The sequence below is a fragment of the Tympanuchus pallidicinctus genome, unplaced genomic scaffold (genome assembly GCF_026119805.1).
Source record: "Tympanuchus pallidicinctus isolate F22 unplaced genomic scaffold, pur_lepc_1.0 scaffold4, whole genome shotgun sequence".
Classification (NCBI taxonomy): Eukaryota; Metazoa; Chordata; class Aves; order Galliformes; family Phasianidae; genus Tympanuchus; species Tympanuchus pallidicinctus.
In genome coordinates, this window is record NW_026294758.1 from 40,601,229 (window position 1) to 40,618,120 (window position 16,892).

Below are 16,892 nucleotides of genomic sequence, written 5' to 3' on the forward strand. Positions count from 1 at the left end.
AGTCATGGTTGGAAAGATTAAGCCAACATGTCAACATTTTTCTGGAAGATTTCCATCCCATGTTTCAAACAGCTATAACATAAAAATTTGTTGACTTCCCCCCCAAAAATAATGATTAGAATTCAATGTACAGCTGTGTCCATTTATTCTTGAGCAGAAAGTAAAAACTTTTTAAAATAGAATTTTCTGGCTGTTAGCAGAGCATGTCCTTATTTAATAGCAGGATATATAAAAAATGCACATCTGCCTCTGTGGATAGGACACTTGTTTTCCCTCTGCTTGCAGAAATGTGTACATTCTGTGCTTCCTGTGGAGCATTTTTGTATTATTTTAGTTTTCTTTTGACTCTTGACTTGTTCTCATCCAGCATTTCGGGTCATTCTCAGTGGTCTAAACTAGAGGATGATCCTTTTACATATTAACATAATTGTAAATAAGACTTGTACAGTCATGTTATGTAACCTTATTCCTTTTGAAAATTTATATACGGGATTCTCCTACAGACATGTAGAACCTGGAGAGCATTTTTTCCAAAGGCTTTGCAACACCTCTGACAAATCCACACAAATCTGTATGTTGCTTTTCTGTGGCTGTGCCCAGGAGGACGCTAGGCATTGACGATGTGGCTGTAAATTTTGTTAATGCACTGAAATCTGCTGTCACTCAGATTGATTCTACAGTCCTTGTTTCACAGATGGCACTATTAATTCAGCAGATTGGAGCAGCTCATGTTTGTCACCAACCCGAACAAGCTTTCAGCCTGAAGTGAGACATGAAGGGTTAGCATCGTGTTACAGTTCCTTCTTTGCCTTCCAGTAATGAACTCAGGGACTGGTTTATAACACTGTCTCTATTTGCCTTTGATGGCAGCGGCAGAGGCCAGGAGTGCAGAGGGTGGCTGAGCCCCAGTGTGCCTGCCTGGCACTGTGTGTGGGTGACGAAATGGCTGGACATTACTTTGCTGGGAAAATCAGAGAGACAGCTCACCATAGGCCACCATACCACTATGAAAGCCATTTTCATTGGGTATTCATTTTTTGTGTGTGTTATTTCTGTCAGAGTTGGCTATCATAAATAACCAACTCTAGAAGTTAATTTTTCCAAAAATATTCTAGCAGTTGAACTTGATAATGTGGTTGACTTCTGACCCATACATTAGTCTGATCTGGCTCATCAGAGAAAGCAGCTAGATCTAGAGTCTTCTGTTTTCTCAGCTCTGGTTGTTGCAGTACTGCACAGATGGGATATGTGACTTTAAATTATGTCAAGGTCTCAAAGTTTTTCCATCTGTTACCTGCTGGCTCAGGCTCCAGGATGAGCCAGCAAATTCTTAACAACCAGCAGGGTGGAGAGAGCCGGCCCGTGTGACTGACAAAGACCTTGCGAAGGTCTGGGAGAAGATGTGAAATAGGAGCACCTTGTAAAGATGAATGTAAATAAAACAACAGTTTAATCAGCAGTCAGTAACATCCAGAGAGTTTTTATTTAGTAGCATACGATAGCTAGTGCTTTAGCATTCTTCCAGATGCAAATGCAGCATGATCTGTTGCTAGGCCCCTGAGGGTAGAAAGTGTTCATCTATCTTGTAGAGCACATTTTTCAGTGCATTTTGCTTTATGTGTAACTAGTTCTGACTGACACCTCACTTAAAAGTGCTATGGAATAAATATCACCTCTTCTACTGCAGTCTCAACTGTATCCTCTTCTTATTTCCTTTATTTTAATCTAACCCCATGGTGTGTGAAATCAGACTTGGAGACAGATTTGTTTGACATTTTCCATACCAATGTTCCCTTTGTTATGTTTTCATTTGTTTTAAGATCTTGATTTAACTTCCTTCCTTCCTTCCTTCCTTCCTTCCTTCCTTCCTTCCTTCCTTCCTTCCTTCCTTCCTTCCTTCCTTCCTTCCTTCCTTCCTTCCTTCCTTCCTTCCTTCCTTCCTTCCTTCCTTCCTTCCTTCCTTCCTTCCTTCCTTCCTTCCTTCCTTCCTTCCTTCCTTCCTTCCTTCCTTCCTTCCTTCCTTCCTTCCTTCCTTCCTTCCTTCCTTCCTTCCTTCCTTCCTCCCTCCCTCCCTCCCTCCCTCCCTCCCTCCCTCCCTCCCTCCCAACCTCCCTCCCTCCCTCCTTTCCTTCCTCCCTCCCTCCCTTCCCTTCCTTCCCTTCCCTTCCTTCCCTTCCTTCCTTCCCTTCCTTTCCTTCCTTCCTTTCCTTCCTTCCTTCCTTCCTTCCTTGCACAAAAGTTAGCATAAAACATCACATACAGAAACACCGTATAAAAAAGTGGTTGCTTTTCATCAAATCTTGATTTGATGCCTCACAGCCTCCAACATGAAGGAGCTATGTTCCTGACAGTTCAGCTTGACAAAAACTGTGATTTCCCAAAGTTCAAGTGAATTTGTTCTCTTGGGCGTGGGTTCATTGCTTGTTGGAGTTTTTACATGCTGGCAGAATGATTGCAGTCATGTAGAAAGAGAAACGTGTAAATCCATGGCAGTGGAATTTCCTTTAAAATCAAAAATCATTTTATGGATTACTTCCAGACTAATTACAGCTACATAGAATATGATGATTTCTTACTACTTATCTTACAGTTTCCATTATATGGTTAATTTGATTGTATTAGAGATGTATCCTTTAATCTTGGAACAAACAAGATTATTGTATATTGGGACAGCATTACTTGGAAACAGAGATTTACATTGAGATGTCATTAAAGCCAAATACATGCCAACCTGAAACCTAGTCACAGTATCTGGAAGGAGATATTAAAATAATTGGTAAATACTTTGCATACTTCTATGGAGGAAACAAAAGCATTCATTTTTATTTTAATGTAATTCACTCCCAGAAAATTTCACAAGTCCAGTTCTTCTTCTCTGTGGTGACTGCACTTAGTGCAAGGGCTTTTTTTGTGTTAAAGGTTTCTTTAATCCTTCCATTTCTTATTCTGAAAACAGCCTGTGCAGACTTAGACAGGATGGAAATTGGTGGAGTGTAACAGCCTTCTCATTGGTAAATTTGGATAAACATGGTTGTTCTTATTCTGGAGGCAGATAGCTGAAACAATAGGAATGTCTCTCTCAGATAAAAGGGTTTTCCAGCCCCAGGAGGAAAGGTGTGTATGGTGGTCCAGGTTTCCATGGGTGCTGAGTGTTGCACTTCCTGAAGAGACAGGAGGACAACAGGCAGCAAAAAATCCAGGAGATGACAAAGGACAGGTTCTGGAAAGTCAAAAAAAAAAAAAAAAAAGAGAGAAAAAAATCAGAGACTGAGTGTTTGTGGAGCAACTGACTAAAAGGAGGCTTACAGCTGGGAGAAAGCACACAGATTCCTGCAGTGCCTAGAGAAAACAGATTCTAAGACTATGAGTGATAGGATTGGATTACATAAAAGATGGATAGGTTGTCTGGAGCTTCTCTAATTGGAACACCTTGTAGACTGTAAGTTTGGATAGTGTCCAAAACAAAAGTCTGTGAGAAATTGCATGATTTGCAATGAAGCTCACCTTGCAGCTTAGAGGTAAAGAAATGCTTTTGTCTTGATTCTGAAAGTGGGAAAGAAAAGTCGAAGACAAGTCTCAGCCTGAACTGGGTCTGCTACTTGCATGGGTATCACCCTCACTACTTCGCCACAAACCTCCTCAGGAGCCTTCTTATACCTCTGCTCTCCTGCAGTTCCTTGCCGTGATTCAGTCTTCCCTAACTCCTCTAAAGACTTATGGTATTCCTAAATTCACAACAGGAGCTGTGCTCAGAGCTGCAGGGCTACCTTAAATTTTAGAAATTTTGGTTTAGGAGAACTAAAAGTTTTAGTTAACAGAGGAAACCAACAGAGCCTCTGCTCCTTGGTTTTGTGTCAGTGGGTTGCCTGCAGGTATCTGCTTCATAGCTGCAGAGACAAATCAATAGTGTAACAAGCAGTGTGGTGTAGCAGATTGATGAGGGAAGATGAGCACAAAGAGATTTGTTTTCTGTCCTTTGCTGCATCACTCTACACAAAAATTCCCGACTGAGGTGTGCAAAACGCTACCAGACAAAATGTTTTTTTTTTTTTTTTTAACATTGTAGCCCTGAATTTAGAAACAGTATATTCAGTTATTTTCTGCCTCAGTTTCACTTCCAAAGAGGTTGTAAGTAAGTTGGCTCGTGCATGCTGCTCATTCTCCATAGCATGTCTATAGTCTCCAGAAGCCAAGTTTACACAGATATTCCTGATTTCATTTTAATGCAAAGCAGAAGCACTTTAGAAAATGTAGTTAGAAGGTAGAAGGAATCCAGATAAGACAGAAGTTGATGTCTTCCATTTTTCTTCATTTAGCGTGAAGAAAACAAGAACTGGTGTGAATTTTTAGCTGTAGGTCATATTAGGAATTTTAGATTTGCATTTCTGTCCACAGTTTTATCAGACTTGCCAATGGTGCAGTGGTGATGTCTTACCTTCAAACTATTGGGTAAAATTTCTATTTCCTGTCAAAATCTTTCTCCTTACCGTTTCTTAGACCTTCCCCAAGTACAAGAGAAATCCTTGGATGGCATTAGCATGTTTCATGTGATAGAAAATACTTAGTCGACAGTGGTGAAAGTACATGAAAATGATTTTCTGAAGGACAAATTTGGAGGCAGAATGCATTCAATATCAATTAAAGACAAAGAGCCTGAAATGCTGCTGAGTCAAAGATGCAAAATTAAAGTTTTACTGTCTGCAATTTTTCATTATATCTCAAATTTAACACCTAGTTTCCTATTTTAAAACTGAGAAAGTGCAATAAACTTCAACTAGTGAGTGAATTAAATAAACTTTATTTCATCTGCTTTCCTCTTACAATGTTGAAGAAAAGTACAAATATTTTATGTACTTTGATTACATCGATTGATGTATAGAACCTTAAGCCTGTAATCTCCAAACTTTCGAACCAAGTAGTGCAAAAATAAAAGGTGCTTGTTAGGTAATATAGCATTTGTAGAGGTACATTTTGATGTTTTACGTACACCTATTGTAGATGCTGCTGTCAGAAAAGTGATGCTTTGTGGCATATTACATGGGAACATATTGTGCTCGGCAGAAGATGCAAAACCTGAAGGCAGGGATAAAAAGCACAGCAAACTGATGAAGAGAGGGCATCCTTCCTAGCAAGCTGCCCCTAAAGCAGTCAGACCTTTTCATCAGAACAAGGTCCTTACCGACATTGTTGCTGTCTCTAACTTACAGATGGGGAAATGGAGGAGCAGAAGCAAAACCATCTGTTGGATTTTGCCCGTTAGTCTCATGTAAGACTGATATCCAGGGTCCTGCAGATCAGAACTGGTGATGTGCTCCTACTGAATGAGAATTTTACTTTTGGAAGCCCTTTCATTTGAAATGTTGATATCTTAAGGATCTTCCGAGCTGCTTTTCTTCCTCTATGCTCTCTCTTTTTTAAAATGTGTGCTGTATGATACTTGAAAAATGTCATTAATGTTTCATGGAACAGGCAGTCCCACAGAAAACAGCACAAACTTTTCCTTTTTTTCTTCTGAAGTGCCAGCGCTTTGCCTTTTGCTCTCTGTCCCTTCCTAGCAGTACAGCAAACAGCTCAGCTGGCTTACTCAGTATCCCTCATCATTTTATTTGCCCATCTCACATTTGGGTACATTCCTCCTGCAGTCACTGCTCTGAAAGCTGGATGTGGCTTGCACTCCTGCCAGCTGATAATGAATTCGGCTGAGATCCTAGTGACGAAGAGTCCCCTGAGGGATCATGGTGGCTGTGAAATAAAAGAGAGAAGTGAGCAAAGCTGGCAGGAAGGGGGCACGACCAGGGAAGCTGAGGATGTACTGACTCAGCATTTTCCTTCCGCAGGCTGGGTTGTCATTCCTGCAGGGTCTCCAGGGTGTCAGTAGGAGAGGCAGTGAAGTTGCAGCCCTGCCATCCTTATGGTGAGCCCTCTGCATTGCCCACTCACAGCAGTGAGATTTGTTTGGTTGCTGCAAATCATCATAGCAGCAACATGCACTGAAGTCTGTCAGACACTTTCCTCTCTGAGAATTATTGTGTCTATTTTTAGAGCAAACTCTAAAACACCCACAGTCTGTAGCATATCCTTTGTATATTTGGGTAATCAGGAGCCCTAGGAAATGTTTTTCTGCTGTCTTCTTGCTAAGCCATGCAGGTTTGATTGAATTGTAAGGAATGAAAAGCGGTCGGTAGCTTTTATAGCATGGTTGGAGTTTGGCTGAAAACCCTCCCATCTCCTCGACCAAAACCTGCAGTTTATTCTGTGGATTCCGGCATTCTGTGAGTTTTGTGAATTTAATCTCAGAACATTCACTAATGCTTCCATATAATATTATTAATGAAATCCTAGCATATTAAGAATTTTAAGTTCAGATATTTTAAAGCTTGCTATATAAAGCCATGTTCATTTACTTAAACTGTCACTTGTGAACAAATGTTTTGCATGCATGAGTGCCCAGGGGCAGCTGTGGGTACCTTATGTTAGTTTTGTTTCTTTTTCCAAAAGATTATTTTGTCTCCCCTGAAGTTACAGAACTATCGTAGTAATTTATATAATTAAAAAAAAAAAAATAGGAAAAGGTGACTTCATTGCCAAATGTTGAAACGAGGATAAGAGGACAACTTAAACCTGCATGATTACTTCTGACACTAAGATGATTAAAAACTCATCAAGACTTTAATCTTGAGCTATTACATTGCCATCCTAAGCCAGAGGTACCTGCTTTTAAGTAAGTTCAGAGAAGGTAAGAGACATAGGGCAGACTCTGACTTTCTGGCACATAACACGTGATTGATCCTGCTGGCTGACCATAAGAGTCATATACGTATATACATATAAGAGCATATGTTTCTTCACATAATACTACACATAAAAATCTGGATTAAAATCAGCTGGCCTAGCATTAATATGTAATTTTACAGCTGGTTGCTTAACCCATCATTTGTGGTGAATCAGCTAAGGAGCAACTCTTCTGAACATGTATGAGAATTCACTATATGCAGGCACATTATGCAATTGTATGAACAGAAAGAACGACATAAAAAAAGGCAACTGAATAAAGACAACTATTCTGGTTTGCTCAGAGCTATGCCTTTCACAATACTTGTTCGTATAAAAGCAGTTGTAAAAGTATCCAGGTATTTCAGTTTGATGCTCCAGCTCAATTTCTGTTAAAGTTCAAGCATAAGTTAATAAATGTTTCATTTTAATTAAAAGGAAAACAGCAAGCTTACAACCTCAATTTAATTTTTGATATGATTCTTGTGAATCATAATTATCTTACTCAACAATATGCAACTATTTTGTTTTTGGAAATAAAATGGTAAAAGGAGGAAGTCAGGCATAGTGAAAATTTTTTTTCTACAGTGTACTTTGTTTAAATAAGATCTGAGGTTATTTATACAGTTTGAGTCACAGGCTGCATTCAGGTAATGATCTACTAAGCAGTACTATGTAAGCTAAAATCTCCATCATCAGTTTACCATAATTAAATATGGAAATATGCACTTTTAGTCACTCACAACCTTTCTACATAAGAGAGAAAAAGAGTGGGGTAAGGAGATGTATCACCTTTAGTGAGTAAGCTATACTGGCACCATTGCAATGCCTTACAGAGCTTCCACGAATCATGGTGTCTGTTTATTTCTATGGATGTCTAGAAGAATTTTGGTTTAAGATTACTCAGACTACTGGTAGTTGCAGTTTTCAGTTTCCTGCTAACCAAATAAATCCTACCTATTGAGTAGAACCATAGAATCATAGACTTGTTTGAGTTGAAAGGGACCCTTAATAGCCATCTATTCCAACTCCCCTGCAATGAACAGGGATGGACACCTACAACTCAGTCAGGTTGCTCAGAGTCCTGCCCAACCTGACCTTAAATTTCTCCAAGGACAGAGAATCCACTACCTCTCTGGGCACTCTGTTCCGAGACAAAGGTTATAACATCAAATTGTGTTGGGATTTACATAGGAAGGAGGACTAAGAGATTCTAATTGAATAAAACTCAAAGATTTACTTAGTAAGACAATTAGATAAAATTATAACTTTCTTCGTTATTTTGTTTTCCTTCAAAAAGCTCATTAGGTTTAATCTATCTGAGTTTTTTTCTTTGGATTCTACTTAATGCATTAGCCTATCTTAACATATTTACCAATAAATGTATAACGTCTCTGTTTCAGGTACATTGATAGCACTCTGTAGATACAGATATTTAAAAAGGATCCAGGCCCTGTTAAGTCAACTAGATTGACTTCAGTGTCTACCTGTGAAATGCATTTAATTTCTTTGCATTTCAGCCTAGCAAATAAAACTAGAGACATCCATAAACCTTAGAAGTGTCTTGCAAAGATTAGAGAGCCCTGTTCACACAAAGAAAGCTACTACCTGTGATTTTTTTTAGGACTGTCAAGCAGTGCCTCACTGATATGTACAAAATCGCAGAGTTCAGATACTGCTTTTGAGAACAGATGTAAGAGAGATCAGCAGATGTCCTTCACTGTAGTACATGTTTGAGTCATTTTACCAAACTCTATTTGAACCCATATTCTACAGTAATAAGAGAAACTATATTGTATTTGGCAGCCACTGAGCGTCATGGACTTTCACTATTCCCATAAAAGCTGATAAAAATTACTAGATAAATAAATAGAAATAGCTTTTTTAATTATTATTGTGAGAAAATATTTAACAAACAGGAAAGAGATGTCAACCCACACCGTAGTTGGGTACTGAAATCTGTTTATGTTTACCTGCTGTTTTTTGACACTGTTTTCTGATGCTGGTGGAGCTGAAGTCAAATGCATGCTTTCCCATAATAGGAGCAGGGTTTGCTGACTGTCTCAGACTATTGGACCTGTGAAATGGCGACTATTTAAGGAGTGCAGGAACCCCTAAAGCTGCAAGTAGTCATTTCTCAGATTTTGCAATACCCGGTCATACAGTCTAATATAGTTAGAAGTCACTAGCCTTTTTTTATTAGGAAGTGTTCAGTAGCCCTTTATTTTAAAGGAAAGTGGGAGGACACTTGCCACATAATAAAGCATCATCTCTTGCAGAATTAGGGACCTGTTTTTCAATAACATGAATTCCCAGACCATTGCCAAACATTAAACACTTTCCAAGATCAGACAGAACCGTCTGATAGATCCTGTAATATAATCATCCTCTTAACCCTTAGGTAATATTTCTAGAGTTGCATTTGTCTTACAGAGGTATAGATGTTCTTTACCATTTTTTAAAACATTGGCCCTGAAAATTTTCAGGGAGAAGTACCTTGTTTAAGTGTAATGAGCTCTTTCTTTCATAAATTGGAGATCGTCATACAACTCATGGAAAAGAAATGACCTTGTTAGAAGAAAAGCAAAAATGTCTTCCTTATGCTTGCTGCTGTTAAGAGGACTGTGAAGAATTACATGGACTTCAATGCTGAGATGGGATCTCAATTAGAGCTACATTCTCTCTAGCTGTGGGAAGGATGTTATCCTATATTTCTGCAGAAATATAACCTATTATTAATTAAATCTGAACCAATTTCTTTGATATCACCATTGTGTGATGATGTATTGTCATTCCAACAGTTATTCAACAGTTACTTGAACAGTGATCACATATGGTGTCTGTACTGAGCACTGTCATATCAAATACTGTTGAATGTTGTAGTGCATTAAATATATTTGTAGCACTTTTGAGCAATAGTATTTAACTGTTTAGAGGTCAGAAGATAAAGACATTGGCAAAGAAGATGCCGGGTTAATCTCTAATAGACCTGTATCAATGAGAAAAAGAGGTATGTGAAAAGAAACCAAAGATCATTTTTTCTTAGCAGGTTTCTTTGTGTGTGTGTTCTTTCTGAGATAAAATGTTTTAAGCCTGTTAGCACAGGTGGAATGAGGAATCAGTGATGTCTTAGATAGGAGAATGGGCAAAATCTTATGTGCTGCTATGGCATATAGGAGAACCCACAAATGTTTTGGTAAATTCTCTAAGAAAATATTAAACTGTCTCATGATTAATCTTTCTATAATTCTCATACAAGCATGGCACAGAGTTGTGCCTCAAATACTTTTCCAAAAAAAGCCATGATAAAATAAATTGTTTTCATTTTACATCGCTATAATAAATGGACAATTCTGCAGAAATTGTAACATGAATTTGTGAATTTTTCTGCTACTAATCTGATCAGGAAAACACATAATGGACAGATGACATTCAATTTCCATTGCTTCCTTATCCTAAGTGCAGTAGATGCCAAGATTTAAGAGCAAACTTACCTTCACTGAAGATGTGTCTTTAAAGAGATATGATCCAATATATTAAAAACATGTATTTTTCACTTTCGGTATAAGAATATAAAAGGTTAAGAAATTCAACCTTGGACCAGCTTTTTCAGTGTGACCTTAAATGAAAAAGTTGAATAAAATGTCTGATACATGTTTCTGCAAAAGAAAAATGATGCTTTAAAATAATTAGTCATGCGGTGTCTGATATCCAAATTACATAGCACTGATTTTGTAAATGCAAAATTCACTGTTATCAATGTGAAAACAATTTCATTTGCTTCCTCCTAGTAGAGAAAGAATGTCATCAAAAATTCATGTAAACACACCACAAATTAATTTTTCACCACTTAATGAAATAGTTAACTCTATTTTAAGTTGTTTTTACTAATCCAGGAGATAATCCAAACTTGACAAGCACTTAGTGCTACTGAAATTTCAAGCATTATTTACATTTCATTTTTAAAAATGTGGAGAAATTTCTGCCTTAAAGCTGTTTTTATTCTAGTCTTGAACATTTCTTCCAGGGTGTAACTTGACTGGCAAGTTAAGCTCAAATACAATTACATTACTAATCATGTGGAAAAAAACAATTTAAAAGATTTGTTTCACGGTATTGTAACCCGCTATGTACTGTGAGAGCGAATTAAATTGTTTCAGATATATTTTTCACTTCTAGTTTATTTCCTTAACAGATAGGCAAAAAGTAATTTGTTATTCTTTTTCTTTATAACATAATTGTCTTATACAAATTAAATTATGTGTTACAAATTAGCATTTAGATTTTATACACTTACGCAGCTTCAGCCAGTTTCATTTCAAGTAAGTGGCAGTGTTCCTTGTAAATTCAGTGCTTTTCTTCAGGAGTACTTTCATCTCAAGCTTAGTCTTCTATCTATTTATCTATCTATCTATCTATCTATCTATCTATCTATCTATCTATCTACCTATATTCTATCAAAAATCTGTAGGATTTTTGAGACCATTCTCAGTGTCTGTTGGCCTTAAAGATAGTGGCACTCTTCAGCCCTTTTCAGGCATAATCTGAAATGCATGATAATACATAATATTCTTGTATCTTTCACTATTACAATCAAGAAACAAACTCCATAGAATTACAGAATGGCTTGGTTTGGAAGGCACCTTAAAGACTACCCAGTACCATCCCCCTGCCATGGGCAGGGCTGAGCCCCACCATCTCAGGCTGCCCAGGACCCCATACAACCTGGCTTTTAGTGTCTCTGGGTATGGGGCACCCACAGCTTCTCTGGGCTGTGCCAGTGCCTCCACTGTCATCTCCAAAATTTCCTGTGTCCAAATATTTTTGCTTTTGTTAATTTCACTGCAAGAATATGTTTTCCTCCCATAGAGGTCCCTCAAAGTTTAACCAAGCAACACATATCAATTTATTTCTGAAGGAGTATGTGTATTTGTCAAAATACATATATGCATTATGTCAAAAAATTGTGCCTTAATTCTTTTGTTGACATTTTAGAGCACAGATTTTGCACTTCTTCTTTCCTTTTCTTTCCACTCCATTAAAAGTTTTTTCCCTGATGATTGTCATCAGTAGATGCATAAAACATATCTTTTTTTTCTCACTATTTCTCAGAGAAAGGCAGTCTAATTTCAGAGGTGACAGATAGTTCCTTTATCAGAACAGAGATCTCTTTTCTGTGGTTCATTGTGTACAAGTTAATATTGACAGCTGGTGAAATGTTTTTGACACAAAGGGTTCAGTTATTCTTTCCCTCATTATGGAGCAGAAGAGACCTGTTCTGTTTTCAGTGTTTGCACATAATTGCTTGTCTTCCACCAACCTTCAGGGTTAATTCACTAACTCAGAAGGCATGTTCTGCCAGTTAAAATTTATATGTGTCAAAAAGAGAGTTTCACTGCACAGGGAAATGTAACGCAGAACTGTTGCAACATAATTTGTTTTCTCTGTGATGCACCAACCATGAATCTTGGTATGGAGGAAATGACTTACATGTCAGCTTCTGGGGAAGGAGCTATGATCAGATAGGGATGACTGTGAGACAGCTGGATTTGGCATTACGTCCTTTTTTAGTTAGTACTTAACAACTGGAGTTCCTTAATGCATTGCTTTGTCACAGTACATTGCTGAAAGTTAACTTGGTGAAAAAAGTTCTGGGTCCCCATTAAATGCAAGTGTTAATTTCATTAAAGGTGCAACCAAAACTCAGGCCTGCAAATTAGATCTATGTGTTTTTAATACAAGTATGTCTGTGTTTTGCTACTATTATATGAGGGATGAGATGTAGGAATCACAAATCATCACCAGGATACAGCATTTACCTAGCAGCATTCGCTGCCCTTAAAATCAGCCACTGTCTCCTTTGCCTTCATGGTAGAGCACTGTGTGCTATCTTGTTTCCCCTTAACTGTTGCTGCCAGCTTAGCATACATGGCCATTTGCAGGGAGTTAGAGATCAAGCTTTCACTTCCTCGTGCAATCCCTTCCTGCAAAACACCAGTGTAATGCTATTCCTTCTCTAGGTTTTATTGAACAGTTCCTTGGTCAGCTTCAAGTGTCTTACCACATTTAGTTTTTTATTCCTCACTCTTTCATAGCGGTTGGTACACTGGGAGTTTGCCTCCCTGTGTATTTTGTATGAAATGAACACCATCATTGGCAGCACAGCTGCTGTGTGCCAGCCTTGAAACTGTGGTAGCTCCTAAACAAGCAGCTGGCAAGAACAAAAGACTCCTGCAGCGCTGCACTGTGAATTGACTGTGATTTACCTGCTTTAATTCAAAAAAACCTACCACAACAGAGTGCAGATAATCAGACACCTGTGCTGTTGTACTGCCTTTCCACTTTATGCATGCTCCATCTGACACTTCTTTCTGTTCTTTCTCCCATTCATGCAGTCACCTACTTCTGGCGACAAGGATGACCAAACACTGACGGTAGGCAGCAATTAGTAGTTGCATGAGCATTTATTTCTCAAGAGAGTGGTAAGGCAAACATTTCTTTATTTTGGCACACATCAGCATTTGTGTGTATCATTGGGCTTTCTTTCTCCCCTCCTATGCAAATGTAAAATTTAAATATTTAATTTCCTGTTATAAAACTGAATTCCCGTGTTCATTTTCTATCATTTTGCATTTAGAATTTGTAGGATACCAAAGATTAATGCACATATTCTGCTTTTATTACAAAACAAACACTGCCTTATTTTAGTCAAGTTTGAGTTTTTTTCTTCCTGTAATTGGGTTCCTGGACTTTCTAATCCAGCAGTCCATTGGTTCTGATTATTGTCTTTATCTGAACGAGAAAACTGCTCTCCACAAAGCAGTCTTAGTCAACATGGTATGCTAAATGCATCATTTTTGGTATAAGACAATGGCTTGGGGAAAAGAACCTTGGGGAAAAGAACCTATATGTTTATAAGTTCCTTAAAATTATGCAAAAGATGCTTGAATATAGGCTGTGTGGTGCATTCACTGCCTTACCACTCTAACAATCTGTTTATGTAATCATTATTTACTGAACTGAACCAAAGTGAGGCATACTTTTGACTGAACTTCAGGATGTTACACTCAAAAAAATGGTATCAAGACTGCGTATTTGCAATGCACTAGAGGCATTTAAAATTAAAATTTACTTTTGAGACTTGACCACAAGGTTCTGCAGAGAAGTAAATTATTAATTCCTGTGGATGACATTGTAAGGCGATGATTTTCTTAATGTTTGAAGAATTTTCACAGGGAAGGATTTTTTTTCACCTCTCTTTTCCTAAGCCTTGTGAGATTAACAATTTATTTGATGAACTGTCTCCTCCAGATAAATTGGCTATATATATGACAATGTTTAATAGAGTGTGTGGTCTAATATAATATGCTGCACATAATGTTGGAAAATGTTTCACTATATGGCAAGATGTGAGTTTAATTCATAGTGTTTCAGGCCAACTTCTATATGAAACATAACTTCAAACAGAACATAACTTCTGTCCCTTATTTCTCAACTTAGACCAAGCCACGGCTCCAGCGGGGAGGAAGCTCTGCATCTCTCCACAACAGTCTGATGAGGAACAGCATCTTCCAGCTCATGATTCACACACTTGACCCACTTGCAGAAGGTATGCCTATTAATTTTCTTTTTTTTCTCCTTGTTAAGCTATTTTCCACTTTTTTCTTTTTCTTTTTTTTTTTTTTTTTGCTTTTCACCCATATTTTCTGAATGTGTGTAAATTTTCTGTTTTGTATTTGAATGCTTACTTCCACCAAAACTTGCAACTTAGGAAATTTGTTCATTGCAGTGGTAACTAAAACTGATCTCTTGATTGATACCTATCATGATTACTGCTTTCTTACACCTCTGTTTTCAGCAGCAACTTGAAAGTCACAAAACTTCAATCATCTTGTACTTCTGTAGAGTTTTTTGTTTGCTTTTGTTTTTTTCCCACTCTTGATCTTATTATATCAGGTTAAAATTAAATAAAAATAATAAAAAAGAGAAAAAGGCCAAACCAATGAGTAATATGTCCTGGAATTATAGAAAGGGATGAGTCTCTACTGGTCTGACTTTGGGTACATTAACAGTGAAATTAAAGAAAATGAGCCAAACATCCCTCAATGTAACACGCATGTTATCAATTTGCTTGCTTTGTCCAAGTTTGGTGTAATTTTTGATCTGTGAGAAGCTAGCAGGGAAACCATGATTGCTTTGGTATCAGAAGGTGTCAGGAAAACTATAATTGCTTTGCAGTTTTGGGGTGATTTGAATCTGCACTTTTGGTAGACTTCCAAACAAATTCAAGGCCAGACATACATTAGATGTATATGTATATATGTGTCTATAACACTTCTTGCTGGAGTAACAACTGTCTTGAGAAATAGCAATTGCAAAAATTGTATGAGGTACTAAATAGGCATGTTACTGACAGTTATAAATTCCGAATGCTGCCAATCATGAAGTACATACAGCATTTTCTTTCATTTAGGTTCCATTTATGTTTCTCATTTCAACATTACATACAGCTTTTTAAGCTGCTTTTCATGTCAGGACAAGGCAAATATACTTTTCCATTTCCCTCTCCAACAGATGAAGCTGATGTTCATATTGTCAATACAAGGGCAATTTTAGCTCGTGCATTCTCTACACCATTATTTTCACTCTGATTATGATCCATTGCCACAAGAAAATGTTTTTGCTTTGGTTTGTGCTGTTTGCTGCCAAAGCCTGTTGCGTGTTAGGGCGGAGCCATCAACAGACTATGCTCTGTTCTCATAAATGCTGAAAAAGGACTATGTAATTTATTGTAGATAAACATTTAGCTTCCTTTATTTCCATCACTGTAGCAGGTGAGTTGGTTTTCTTACTGCTGCAAACTTTCCTTTCAAATCTCTTCTTTACCCATCTGTTAGTCGAGCTTTGTCTTCTGCTATGAGAACAGACATCCACTCAGAACATGCAAAAGAAAAAAAATTCTGACAGTCCCTCTCACTCCTCTTTTCCCTGAAAGCAATGCTTCTGGGTTGAAGATATGCCAGATATGTTAAGTAGCACTAAGTGGTGACAAAAACGATGAACAGAAATCATCAAATCATTTCCAACAGATAGAATAGAAGTGGGCTGGGAAGAACCTTTTAGCAGAGACAGATTGAGGACCTAGGCTGAAAACTGGAAATGCTTACTGGAGTTCAATTTGGACTTAACAAAGGTTCCACGTTTAAAATCAGTTCTCACCTAATATGTATTTCTCCACTGTTTAAGGTTGTTCCCCTAAACATAGGTTGTTTAGCATTCAGATTTTATTCCAGTGCTTTTCCCCTCTAGCAGCACTGTACCACGCAGTGTACAGTCTTCCCTGTTTGGGACAGCACAGGAAAAAAGGTTTTCAAGACGTGAAATCTGTCCTGAGTTTTTTGAAAACCAATTACTGTAATTAAGTATATCAAGTAACTCTGTGCAACTACTCATTGTGTCAGTAAAACTTTTGAGATCAATATGGATTGATAGAAATGACTGCAAAGGATAAATTTGACTTACAGAAAAAATATAGTCGTGGTTTGCTTGCTCACAATAGCTTTTTTTTTTTTTTTTTAACGTGTGTCCAAACTCTGAAATTTGTCTTAGAGCTCACGTTCTTCAAAAATCAGAATGTAAAGTTGGTGGTCCTTATATGAGTACTGGGCACTGATATGAAACCTGTATCTTTCACTAAAACTGACATGATGAGTTTGAATTTACAAAATAAAACAAAATAATAAAAACATTTGCAGTAATCATGGTGTTGTTATGTACAATTATCAGAAAATGTCCAAGAAGTATGGAAACATGGAAAATGCGGTGCAGACATTGGATGTGGTATTGACATCAAAGGAACTAAACTTTCAAATATTCACCCAGTACACAAAATTAAATTTGAGTTAATGAAAGCCCAGTGTGCAATTCAGTAAACACTTTTGCATTTGCAGCTTTGGTTTTATTTTTTTTACCTTTTGGTTTTATTTTTTTTATGTCCAGATATATTAACTGTTGTATTAACATATTAACTGTTGTATTGATATATTAACTGTTTTATGTCCAGATGTATTAACTGTTGTATTCTGCCAGACCTTATGTTCATTAACGCTTTCTGAGGCACC

The 16,892-nt window shown here is 37.4% G+C and overlaps 1 protein-coding gene across 5 annotated transcripts in view; it reads left to right on the top strand.

The window, feature by feature from the left end:
* The window catches only part of SLC24A2 (solute carrier family 24 member 2), a 111,132-nt gene that overhangs the window by 45,276 nt on the left and 48,964 nt on the right, over nucleotides 1–16,892 (top strand). For all 5 annotated transcript variants that reach the window (XM_052700495.1, XM_052700499.1, XM_052700497.1 and 2 more), the window contains exons 3-4: nucleotides 13,167–13,205; nucleotides 14,272–14,380. In XM_052700495.1, coding sequence (XP_052556455.1) covers nucleotides 13,167–13,205; nucleotides 14,272–14,380 — 148 coding nt within the window. The remainder of the gene's footprint in view (nucleotides 1–13,166; nucleotides 13,206–14,271; nucleotides 14,381–16,892) is intronic.